This window comes from Dendrobates tinctorius, unplaced genomic scaffold (genome assembly GCF_039654945.1).
Source record: "Dendrobates tinctorius isolate UK_male_01 unplaced genomic scaffold, ASM3965494v1 ptg000174l, whole genome shotgun sequence".
Lineage (NCBI taxonomy): Eukaryota > Metazoa > Chordata > Amphibia > Anura > Dendrobatidae > Dendrobates > Dendrobates tinctorius.
The window spans coordinates 7,740,026-7,753,924 of NW_027361841.1; the positions used below are offsets into that span (position 1 = coordinate 7,740,026).

The 13,899-nt window shown below is 39.5% G+C and overlaps 1 protein-coding gene across 2 annotated transcripts in view; it reads left to right on the forward strand.

Annotated features, from left to right (window-relative positions):
- Positions 1-13,899, forward strand: part of SEMA3D (semaphorin 3D) — a 286,427-nt gene that overhangs the window by 149,413 nt on the left and 123,115 nt on the right. For both annotated transcript variants that reach the window (XM_073551303.1, XM_073551302.1), the window contains exons 5-6: positions 2,203-2,322; positions 4,108-4,201. In XM_073551303.1, the coding sequence (XP_073407404.1) occupies positions 2,203-2,322; positions 4,108-4,201 (214 nt within the window). The remainder of the gene's footprint in view (positions 1-2,202; positions 2,323-4,107; positions 4,202-13,899) is intronic.

Here is a 13,899-nt window from a genome sequence, read left to right on the forward strand (position 1 = left end):
TTATAAGGACGCTCTGAAACAAGTGTGACTCTCGTCATTTTAGAACATTTTGCTTTAAATCCTCTAAGAAAACCTGCTGTATATTTACATCTGATTAAGGTAAATAACTACCTCCGCTCAACTGCTACTATCAGAAATGAGTGGATCAATCCACGGAAGATCGAGTTCATGTTAATTTTCCTGAAATTCACTATTTGAAGAGAATCAAACACTTTGATATCCAATTCAAGATTCACAAAAGTAAAAAACTTGCCCGGCACCATTTACCACACTGCGGAAGGATTAGAAATGGGGCTAATGTCTTTGTGCATGTCTGCGCAGGCTTCCCTATAATGCCTTGCATCTATGACAAATTATGGAATATCATACCTTTTACAGTGGTGGTCAGTACGTAGGACATCTGAGGTCACCCGTTCCAGTGGAGCATAGTTTATGCAGCAGAATAGTTTTCTTCTCCAAAGTCACTTAGTAAACCTCTCTCTTCTGTAGTTTATGTGCCCCTATGCTTAGTAGAGTCCTCTCTCTCTCTTTCTCATGTCGAATGTAAGCTCTTAAGGTTACAGGGTCCTCTATCTTCTGTACAGTTTAAGCTCTTATGATCAGCAGGGTACTCTCTCTCTTATAAAATGTATGCTCTTATTATCAGTGGAGTCATTTCTCTCTCTTTCTCTTCAGTATTATGTAAGCTCTTATGGTCAACGTGGTCCACTTTCTCTCTCTCTCTACTGTAGTGTGTAAACGCTTATGATCATTGGGGTTCTCGCTCTCTCCAGTAGTGTGTGAGCTCTTATGCTCAGTATTGTCCTCCCTCCAGTAGTGTGTGAGCTCTTAAGGTCAGCATGGTCCTCTTTCTCTCCAGTAGTGTGTGAGCTCTTATGGTCAGCAGGGTCCTCTCTCTCTCCTGTAGAATGTAAGCTCTTATGGTCAGCAGGGTCCTCTCTCCTGCAGAATATAAGCTCTTATGGTCAGCAGGGTCCTCTCTCTCTCCTGCAGAATGTAAGCTCTTATGGTCAGTGGGGTCCTCTCTCCAGTAGTGTGTGAGCTCTTGTGGTAATCAGGATCCTCTCTCTCTCCTGTAGAGTGTAAGCGGTTATGGTCTGCAGGGTCCTCTCTCTACTGTAGAATGTAAGGTCATATGGTCAGCGGGGTCCTCTCTCTCTACTGTAGTGTGTGAGCTCTAATGGTCAGCCTGTGTCTCTCTCACTCTCTTTCTTCTGTATAGTGTTAACTCTTATGATTAATGTAGCTTTATCTAAGTTCTCTCCCCCAAGTATGTTTACTGAGCAATTACCGCTTTCCAGTAAAAGGATTTACACACATTTATTCACCGTAAATCAATTTTTTGGGGAGAATTTGGCAAAGTTAGCAAATTTGAATTTTAAAAGATCCATTCTTCTCTGTTATATATTTAGTCATTTAAAGCTAGAACTTCTTTGTACGAAGGGAAGAACCAGCACTATTGGTGCCTAAGGCAGGAGTTTTAGAGTGCACTTCCATCAATTTAATTGCCCATTGTGTCACCAAACCACCAACCCTGATTGTTGTGATTCAAGACTCCCACTAATTACATACGAATTCACGTTCTCTTCCTCTACACGTGTAGTGCTAAATTGAGTGCTGTCTGGCCACCCAAACATGTATCATTAGTAGGGGCAGCTGTTATCTGGAACTCCTCCTCCATCGCATGTTCCCAATGACATTCTAAGTGGTTATAAACTCTGCCCATTCTTATATCAGTACTGTTTTTTAACTTTTTGCTTTCTCTGGTCTATGACTTTTTTCAAACTATTCAGTACATCAATTATTTGTAGTACTGAATGGTCTCCAATCATATTTGAATACTCACATATACAATCAAGTAGGACTTAGACGGATGTTTGATACCACAAATACATAATGATAGGAGATTGAAATTGTGAGCTCCACAGGGGATAGTGATGATGATGTCTGTAAATCGCTGAAATATGATGGAGTCATATAAGATATAAAAATAAATAAAAATATTGTCCACATGCAGATCCTTCACAGTTCTGCTGACAAGGACAACATCTATCACCTGTTAAGTTTTTGTCATGGATAAACACATTCACTTCTTAGAGATAACAAATAACACAAAGTTATTGTTTCTGTTCATTTTCGGACATTAGTTTTCATGCAATGCTACTTATACTATTGCTATGTATATGTCTTCTTTAATTTTAGGAAGAATGTGCAAATTTTATTAAAGTTCTACATCACTACAACAAAACCCACATATATACATGCGGAACCGGAGCCTTTCACCCTCTGTGTGGATACATTGAACTTGGAAGCAACAAAGAGGTACGTGTATTGTATCATGCAACAACATTGACCTTCATTATACGGGACTTTTTCAATAATATATTTCAAGAAAAAAATAATTCACACAAAACGAGTAATAGGTTATAAAGCCAAAAGACTCCAAGGGATTTATTCACCACTTTCAAAATCTTTATTTTCACACTTAAAGATTATAGAAAAATAATTCATATATATATATATATATATATATATATATATATATATATATATATGTTATGACTAATGCTGAGCCCAATGTCAGTGATTGCCAGGGTACGGTTACAGCCCCCGCTCACTATACACAGAAATGAGACGGAAACTGTGCGGGCGCCACCCCTGTGACTGAAAGAGCGAGTCTGCCAGGAATAAAGTTAATTGCCTCCCGGGTGCCGCACGCTATCATAGCGCTATTATCCTGCAGATTAGCCACATATCTTCAAGTTAATAGCGTTACTGTACATGACAGCTTCCCTTTATGTCATGCACGCCCTCATGGTGTGTTAACTAGAAAAAAATATATCTTGTTGGGGCATAGAAACAAATATAGAAACCATCCAACAATAGACTTACATTACATATTGCATATATATCACTGATATTAATCTGCTAGATTCATTAGTTCATAAGTGTGTGTATATATATATATATATATATATATACTGTATATATATATATATATATATCTGATGTCCTGATACTCTATCCATAATCAGATTTGTTTTATTAGCAGCAGGATATATAGTCTTCTTAATTGGGCATCCACACACAGACTTCTGTTCCATTGGTCTGATTTATCCATTGGTCCAACCCATGCACAAGAAGGAAAGGTGGCCCACTTCAACCTTCAAAGCGGCTAGCAGCATGTATCACAGACACATAAAAGTGTATTATGACAAAATATGGGTCTGTAAAGGGCCTGTATACGTTCATGCACAGGGGCACTCCTCTGTCTGTGTCCGCCCCTGAGATATCTACCGGTATATTTCTAAAAACCTTGGACACAGAAAGTGGAAATGCAATGACACAACACAACACAGTCACAACAGTTTTAAAATGAGGATCACGCATGATTTTTTTTTTCCGTTTTTGAAATTTCTTAAAAATAATTGTTAAATAATACAAATTAAAAGTAGCCCCTATCATTTTTAATCCCATATTCGTTTTACCCCTCTATGTTAAAGGGGTTGTCCACTACTTTAAATTAACCCCCCAATGTATCCCTCCTTAATGAATTTTGTAAATACCTCATGTTCCCTATACTGCCTGTGAGTGGCGCTATCGCTGGCTGCTCACAGGCTGCATATGACCCCAGGCTGAAGCCAGCTCTTGCTTCTGCTGACGTCCCGTCAACTGCTGGCAGCAGCCGGGAGTCCCCTCTTCTTCCTTCTGCGCTGGCTGCCAGGCTGTGGCGGGGTTATCCCCTCGTGTCACACCCGGCATCCACCGCGCGCCGATTCATTGAGAAAGCATGCTGTGGATGCTGGGTGTGATGGGGTAACCCTGCCCACAACCCAGCAGTCACCACGGGGACCCAGCGCTGAGTCACGCCTCACTTGTCGTGACATCAGTGCTGGGTCACGTGCTGCCTGTGAGTGGCCACGGATAGCGCCACTCACAGGCAGTATAGGCAACATAAGGTGTTGACAAAATTCATTAGGGGCCCCGGGGGGATACATTGGGGGGTTAATTTAAAGTAGTGGACAACCCCTTTAAATGCTTTTGGCAGAGGGACATCATGTATTCAGAGATTTTTCTCATATGGTAACATGATTTTTTTTCTTGCAGGAAATAGTATTTAAGCTTGACACACAAAACCTAGAGTCAGGAAGGTTGAAATGTCCCTTTGATCCTCATCCACCTTTTGCTTCTATAATGACAGGTAAGACACAGGGAGGCCAGAATCTTTGAGACAACTACTTTGTTCAGAAACCTAAAGACAACAGTTTCATTCACATTCATACGTAGTTTTCACTAATGACAAGACAAAGAATGTGCCTCTAATAGAAAGATATGAAAGAGATGATGGATGGTGGTGTCAGGGGTAAAATCTACATCATTCTTTTCCTTAAAAATTGGCTAATCCTGGAGACGTTTTGGCTGTGTGTGAATGATGTGCAGGTGTTGAGTGTACAAGTTTTTCTTTACAATTTTCAACCTTTTTATTTTATTATGAATGAATAAGAAAAAAGTAAGCCATGAAAAAAATAACATTTAGCAATTTCATTTTTTTATAAATTAAAGATAGAGCAAAATGTATATTAATTGCATTTTTATATAATTTGCTCATTTAAATTTACAGAAAAGTAGACTCATTTTGCAAAAAATCTTGTCTGGAGTACTTTTAACACATTTTGTACTCAACGCAAAACCAAACTTAGTTGCAAATACAATATGCTTGTGTATCAGATGAAACCAGTTAAAAAAATACATTAAAACTTAGTATTTCATCCTGATTTTATGCTTTTGCATTTTCAATTTTACCTTCTTTTCGGAGAGCTATAACTTTCAAATTTTTCCGACGATATAGCCATATGAGGACTTGTTTTATGACCTATGAGTTGTGCTTTTGAAAGACACCATCCATTTTACCATGTGATGAACTAAAAATTGGGAAAAAACGCCAAGAGCAGCAAAATAGTCATAAAAGCACAATTCCTCATTTTATTTATTTACCTATTTATTCAATTTCTAATCTGCAGCTTTCACTATAGGAGTAGAAATGACCAATATGATTCTCCAGATGAGTTCAATTGTGGTGATACCAAAAATAAACGTTTTTTTTCCCAGAGGTGCACGTCACTGACAAGATGCACTAGGTGTATGGTGCCATGGTTTTCCAGGTGCAGATTTAATTTTAGTGGCACGAATATGTGGATTTGATACCCATCTTTTACATTTTTTACAACAAAAAGTGCACAACAATAATGCGTTTTTCAATAGCGTAAAAAATCTAAAACACTTTCATTTGATATGAAGAAGTGACCATGTTTGCTTAAATAAAGAGGATTAATTTTTGCTAATATATTTTACTATACAGATGGGATGTTTCTTGGAGAGACCACCCAGTATATTTTATATAGTAGAGGGAACTGTTTAACAAAATACAACAAAAAGATCATCCAAAAAATTGCTTTCTATGTTCTCTATTTATTTTTTTATTTTTTTGGGTCAATTCCATTGTTTTACACTTTCTTATATTAATAGCAATGAAATCATAAAACATATCATGCTGCTTTGTTTGCCAGTCTTCATGAAGTATGCTCTGGAGTAAATGTGATACATTAAATCACCTTTACGTTATAATTTAGACCACCTTTATGTCATAAATAGTGATGATAAATGTGTCGGGCATGATTGACAACCCCCTGTACTTCCCAAACTCTGCCCAATATTCAAAAAGTTGGTAAAGTTAGCCAAAACTGACCTAGAAATGTCAAAAGTCTCAAAACATTTTTGCAATTACATTTTGTGCAATTCTTTTTCAACATTTCAAGAAGCGTTACTAAGGAAAATGACTGAAAACCTGTTAATGAATAGGGGAGGTAGTAGGTTTTAATGCAATCAAGAATACTCCAAAATTTATATGTCCTGATTAGAGATGAGTGGTTCGATCCCAGTCAATTTGAGTGGAATATCCTGAAATTTGCTGTTTTATACAATATTGAACATTTTAAGATTCGATTTGTGGGGTGCAAAAAAACCTCCAAAAAACAATTCTTCATAAAATATGTTAGTGTCCTTTTGCATGGTTGTGCGGGCTTCCCAACAATTCCCTTCAGCTATGACATTTAGTGGATTATCATACCTTGGAAAAAGGTGGTTAAGTACCTGGGTCATCACTGTTCAGTTGGGTACAGTTTATACACACGTGGTCAAAATTGTTGGTACCCCTCATTTAATGACATAAAAAACCATAATGGTCACAGAAATAACTTGAACCTGATAAAAATAATAATATATCAAAAATCTATGAAAATGAACAAATGAAAGTCAGACATTGCTTTTCAACCATACTTCCACAGAAGTTTAAAAAAAATAAAACTCATGAACTAGGTCTGGACAGAAATGGTACCCCTGAAAATAATGTGACAAAAGGGACATGTTAAATCAATGTGTGCCCACTAATTAGCATCACATGTGTCTACAATCTGGGAATCGATGAGTGGGCCTGTATAGAGGGCTACAGATACTCACTGTGCTGATTGGTGACATGGTGTGTATCACACTCAACATGGACCAGAGAAAGCAAAGGAAAGAGTTGTCTTACGAGATTAGAAAGAAAATTATAGGCAAATATGTTAAAGGTAAAAGTTATCAGACCATCTCCAAGCAGCTTGATGTTCCTGTGACTACAGTTGCACATATTATTAAGAAATTTAAGCTCCATTGGACTGTAACCAACCTCCCTGGACATGGCCGCAGGAGGAAAATTGATGACAAATCAAAGAGACGGATAAAACGAATGGTAACAAAAGAGCCCAGAAAAATTTCTAAACGAGTTAAAGGTGAACTTCAAGCTCAAGGAACATCAGTGTCAGATCCCACCATCCATCGTTCTATGAGCCAAAGTGGACTTCATGGGAGACGACAAAGGAGGACATCATTGTTGAAAAAAAAAATTCAAAAAAAAGCCAGACTGGAATTTGCCAAACTACATGTTGACAAGCCACAAAGCTTCTGGGAGAATGTCCTATGGACAGATGAGACAAAATGGAACTTTTGGGCAAGGCACATCAGCTCTGTGTTCACAGACAGAAAAATTAAGCATATCAAGAAAAGAACAATGTTAGGTGATTTGTCCTTTGATTTGTCCTCCATGTACTGTGATACATGGAGGAGGCTCTGTTTTGTTCTGGGGCTGCTTTGCTGCATCTGGCACATCGTGTCTAGAATCTGTGCAGGGTACAATGAAATCTCAAGACTATCAAGGGATTCTAGAGAGAAATGTGCTGCTCAGTGTCACAATGCTTGGTCTCAGTCACAGGTCATGGGTCTTGCAACAGGATAATGAACTAAAACACACAGCTAAAAACATCCAAGAATGGCTATGAGGAAAACTTTGGACTATTCTGAAGTGGCCTTCTATGAGTCCTGACCTAAATCCTATTGAGCATCTTTGGAAAGAGCTGAAACATGCTGTCTGGATAAAGCAACTTTTAAATACGAGACAATTGGAGCAGTTTGCTCTTGAGGAGTGGGCCAAATTACCTGTTGAGAGGTGCAGAAGTCTCATTGACAGTTACAGGAAATGTTTGATTGCAGTGATTGCTTCAAAATGTTGTGCAACAAAATATTTAGTTAAGGGTAGCATCATTTCTGTCCAGGCCTATTTCATGAGTTTTATTTTTTAAGGAATTCCGTGGACACATGGTTGAAAAGCAATGTCTGACTTTCATTTGTTCATTTTCATAGATTTTTTGTTTAAAATTAATTTTGTCAGATTCAAGTTATTTCAGTGACCATTGTGGGTTTTTCTGTCATTAAACGAGGGACATCAACAACTTTGACCACGTATGTATGGCAGAGTCATTTCCATCTCAAGAGTCACTGGGTTTAGTATGGTTGTCTCTCTCCTGTAGAGTGTAAGCTGTTATGGTCAGCAGGGTCCTCTCTCTTTCTCCTGTAGAGTGTAAGGTCTTAAGGTCAGTAAGGTCCTCTCTCCTGTAGAACGTAAGCTATTATGGTCAGCCGGGTCCTCTCTCTTTCTCCTGTAGAGTGTAAGCTCTTATGGTCAGCAGGGTCCTCTCTCCTGTAGAGTGTAAGCACTTATGGTCAACGGAGTCCTCTCTTTCTCTCTCTCCTGTAGAGTGTAATCTCATGATCAACAAGGTCTTCTCTTCTATTGTATGTAAGCTCTTTTGGTCCCTCACTTCTCTCCCCACATGAATTTTCCAATCAATTACAAGCTTTACAGTTTAGAGATTTGAGCAAATTTATTGGCTTAAAAAAAAAAAAGTTGGGGAAAGTTCGATAAACCCTTGAAGTCAAATGGCAAACGATCCACTCTAGTCCAAAAATATTGAGAAATTTACGATTATAGTATGTTGATGTGAGGAAAGAAATCTCGATACAGTGCAGATGTTTAGGTAAGGTATAAGCAGTAAGAAATAAACATGTATTTTACAGATAGGTGATTAAAGTCAAGAAACCACAAATATTTCAGGTAAAATGGTCCTTTTGAATTTTTTTATGCAGCTTTCTGCATGAAATGTTAGCGGCCTCTTTTAACAGAAATGATATAATGTAGTGGTTAGTCAATGGAAAACACAAAGTAAAATTTGCAGTAACCTTGACTGCACATGCTAGGTTCATAGTAATTCATTGAGATTTGTAAGCAAATGTAGACATATTCACAAACACAGTGTCTGATTTACAGACAAATGATTTGGCTCAGTCAGACCAAGAGTTCAATCATGAACAATTGTACAATGCTGAAATGACATCTCACTTGTAAAACAACCTCTATTAGTATAAAGTCAAGGAATCCATATTTCATGTCAACATAAACCTGATTGGAACAAGGAAAGAGAAAACATTTCTTAATTCTCAGAGGATCCAACCTCTTCAGCAAAAAAAGTGGCAAAAAAGAAGCCAAAAGTTTAACCTGCTTTTAATAGGGTTATTCTTCATGCTATTGAAATGGAAGTTTTTAATAGAAAGGATATTATAATTTCCATATAACTTTCCATTTATTTTGGAATTGCAGATAATGCATAACTTTAGAAATTAATATTACTATAAATGTTATGCAAGTTTCAAGAAAAATCTAACTATAAACTGAGGATTTGGGACTCTTAAAGAACAATTTTTCCATTAAATACAATTGACAGTATGTTTGCTCAGATGGTGGTTTAAACAGCTTTGTAAAAATGGTGAATATTAGAAATATTCAGTTTTTAGTTTATATCCATCCTTGAATAAAATACTGTGTAAAAGTTTTTGGCAGGTGTGGAAAGTGGGAATCCTTTCAAAAATAGAAGTGTTCATAGTTTATTTCAAAAGAAAATATAAATAAAATCAATATTTGGTGGGACAACCCTTTGCCATCAATAGGGCATCAACTCTTCTAGGTACACTTGCAGACTGTGTGCCCACGATGCGATTTTTAAGTGTTTTTGCCGCGATTTTTGGCACGAAAACACTGCGAAAATGTTTAAAAATCTTGTACAGAATGCACCCCATGCATTCCTATGGCATTCCGCACATGCTGTGCTAATGCTGCGCTTTTTTCCGCCGGGGAATCGCATCGCAGAAAAAATCGCAGCATGCTCATTCTTTTGTGCGGAATCGTAAAGATTTGCCGTGATTCCGCACCCATAGGAATGCTTGAGGACCACTTACTTCCTGCATGTGGCTATGCCCACCATGCGCGAAGTTAAGCGTCTCATGTGCGGTTGGTACCCACGGTGTGGAGGAGAGGAGACTGTCCTCAGGCCCTGGGTACCATACCCCTGTAAAAAAAAGAATAAAAAATAAAAAATCGGGGTATATTTACCTTCCGACATCCCGCGCTGCCTTCCTCGGCCACAGCGTTCCCAGTAATGCCTTGCGGCAAGGTCCTGTGATGACGTAGTCTCGTGTGACTCTAGCGGTCTCGTGAGATCGCTATAGCAACGCGAGACCAACGTCATCACAGGTCTCGTAAGGCATTACTGGGAACGCTGAGGCCCGGAAATGCAGCGCGGGACGTCGGAAAGGTAAATATACCCCAATTTTTTATTTTTTAATTACTTTTTACATTCTATCTTTTACTATTGATGCCGTATAGGCAGCCTCAATAGTAAAAAGCTGGTCACACTTGTCAAACACTATGTTTGACGAGTGTGACCAACCTGTCAATCACTTTCCAAGCGATGCTTCAAATCGCTTGGAAAGTGCTTGAATATCGCACGCGAAAATCACAGCAAAATCGCGAACATAATCGCGCTGAAATTGCAGTAAAATCGCGTGGAAAAAAACGCACGATTTCTGGGAAGGAGTCCGGTTTTCAGTGTCCGGATTTAAACGCTAGGTGGGCACATAGCCGCACACAGTTTTTGAAGAACCTTGGCAGGAAGGTTAAACCACATATCTTGGATTAATAACAAATTGTGGAGAACCCCAAATAACCCTCACTATAAGCCTTAAAATGTATCTTTAATTGATTTATGTTATTTTATAGAAATGCTTTAGGGTATGTGAGAATCATGTGGGAATAGTGGATGAGGGCAGGTATATTTCGCCCAGATTCCTTTCCTATATGGCCTAGTCTGGTCAGTATCGCACCTGCTTGCTAATGAATAATGTGAGGTGGATATAAAAGGATGCCAAGTGGTTGTGTGAGTGTCTCAGCCTGGGAACACAGAGAGCCTGTCTGTGTGAGAGACACACGTGAGTGAAAGCAGTGCCCACTGCAACTGTGCTTTGGCTGGACGGGAGAAGCCCGCCAGTTGGTAGTTAGGTTGTCCATTGTTTAGTTAGTGCCGGACAGGCAAGGATTTTTTTTATGTTTTATTTCCTTTTGCATTGCTTTCACCGTTAATAAACCTGACCCAGGGTCAGTTACACCCGAATCCTAGCTCTGTGCCTGAGTTTCATGCTGAACGCACGTGACCTTTGACCCCAGCAAAGCCGATCCCGGAGTGTTTTATCACAGGTATATAAAATAATGTCCCCAATCTGCCTCGATTTATCAATAGTAAAGTGCTCAATGCTTAGAATCTCTAACTTTATGATTAATACCCTGGGTGCTAACACCTATCTGCCAGAATAAGACATATAAGTTCAGTGCACTGGTCACCCCAACATGTTTCATCGTTTTTGTGGCATCATCAGGGGATGGAACATTGGCTTGAAGCTACTACTTCTCAAGCCAAAGCTTGAGAAAGGTTGTGTTAGAGTTGGCGGATGGCACTAAATTAAAATAAATTATAAAGTGCAATCGCTACCCGGGGTCCACAGTGCAGAGATGTGGAACTGCTGTTACTGTGAACAATGGCGGTGCACACAGTGAGCAAATGCTCATACACACAGAGTTAACGCCACTCAGTGTGAACAAAATGCAGAGTTCCAAGCTCTGCTACTCCACAGAGAGGAACAGTCCCATCGAGTACTAAGTGCTAAGTCCTGTTATCTGTCACAGGACAAAGCATGTGGACTGAACCCGCTCTGCAACAGAACCGTGTCCGTAGCAAACGGTATCGAAACAGGCCATGAGTAAGGAGCCGTAACTATGGGTTGTACATGCTCTGCAAACTTCAGATGCTATGCCAAGCTCCTAATTGCCCCCACTGATGCTAGCTGACTACCAACAAGTTCAGTCCCAAGCTAGACGGACGAATAGCACATGCAGGCAGAGTGGTATAGTTACCACACACATAACCTTATCACAAATGATACTAGCTCACCAGCGTGTGCCTCAGAGAGCATTTTATACATTAGGCTCATGTCCAGTCGGACAGGAACTTGCTCGTGCACAAATCCGGAGTTGCCACATCACCAGAGCAGCTGACATCCGACCTCCAATATGTAGGTGCCACATCACGGACAAGCTCAGTAAGGTGATCTCTGGACTTAGTCTCCAGAGCGCAAGACTGCACCTGTATGTTACTGGTTACTAAAGACTTAGCTGGAGAGTCAGCAGTAACCAAACACATGGCATGAACCTGAGCAACACAGCGGGACCGACGCCTGCGCTGAGCAGCAGTGTCAGCAGCCGGACCCGAATGTGAGACTGCAGGGCCAGACAAGGCTTGAGATCCATCCCGTGCAGCGGGAAAATCCCAGTGCCTAATAGGTTGTTTCCAACTGAAATGTTGCCACAGCATATGGGCTACTAAAATCTACGATTTCATATTCATTTTCTTGGGTGCTGCCTACTTTTTTTTACTTTTTGTTTTAGGTAGATAGATGTGGGGGAAATTGATAGATCGATAGATAGATATGGGATAGATACTAGATAGATAGGTAGATAGATACTAGATAGATAGATGGATGGATAGAATAAAACATGTTTTTTCTTAAGCTGCTGTTTACATTATGAAACTTAAAATTGTAGTAAAGTTGTGTGTATATTTCTAATTTACCTGGTGAAACGTCTGGTGAGATGACAGCAGCAGACCTGTGTGGTCTAACATCTGGTGACATTCAGTATCTGTTTGACCTCCACATCCAATACTTGCTGAAAGACTCTTTTGTCGCTGAAGTTTGCTCGCTTCTGTTTTTTTGGATTTGAGTAATCAGCATTCAGGTTTCCTTAAAATATACAATGATTAGATTAAAGCTAGACATATAGACACATTTGATTATAGGAAAGGTCTGTCAGAGCCTAATTGTGCACCAGACTGACTGTTTTAACGCTGTATATCAATGCTTGGGAAGATAAATTTCAGAAATGGACAACGTCATGCTGTACTTTCATCCATGTGTTGACCTCATGTTGTGTAGTCCATAAGATCATAAATAAAAATAATCTACTTGTAGTAACTTGTAGAGCACTATTGGAATGTACATTGTTACAATTCCTTGAAGTGATATCTTAAAATAATCGTATCTCAACTGTTATTATAGAAAAACATCATTAATCAGTGTTTCCCTGCAAACTGAATTGACATGTTACATATCACACACAAAAAAAGCTCACCAAATAAGCTTGTCTGGCATTTGATACTGACGGCATAGATAGCTACACCAGGGGCAGACACTGACAGCTTGTGGCCCCTGTGGAAGAAATGTGTCTGGGCCCCCCTAATTTTATGGTGACAAAGATATATATATACAGTGGGGAAAAAAAGTATTTAGTCAGTCAGCAATAGTGCAAGTTCCACCACTTAAAAAGATGAGAGGCGTCTGTAATTTACATCATAGGTAGACCTTAACTATGGGAGACAAACTGAGAAAAAAAAATCCAGAAAATCACATTGCCTGTTTTTTTTTCATTTTATTTGCATATTATGGTGGAAAATAAGTATTTGGTCAGAAACAAGCAATCAAGATTTCTGGCTCTCACAGACCTGTAACTTCTTCTTTAAGAGTCTCCTCTTTCCTCCACTCATTACCTGTAGTAATGGCACCTGTTTAAACTTGTTATCAGTATAAAAAGACACCTGTGCACACCCTCAAACAGTCTGACTCCAAACTCCACTATGGTGAAGACCAAAGAGCTATCAAAGGACACCAGAAACAAAATTGTAGCCCTGCACCAACCAGGCTGGGAAGACTGAATCTGCAATAGCCAACCAGCTTGGAGTGAAGAAATCAACTGTGGGAGCAATAATTAGAAACTGGAAGACATACAAGACCACTGATAATCTCCCTCGATCTGGTGCTCCACGCAAAATCCCACCCCGTGGGGTCAGAATGATCACAAGAACGGTGAGCAAAAATCCCAGAACCACATGGGGGGACCTAGTGAATGAACTGCAGAGAGCTGGGACCAATGTAACAAGGTCTACCATAAGTAACACACTACGCCACCATGGACTCAGATCCTGCAGTGCCAGACGTGTCCCACTGCTTAAGCCTGTACATGTCCGGGCCCGTCTGAAGTTTGCTAGAGAGCATTTGGAAGATCCAGAGGAGTTTTGGGAGAATGTCCTA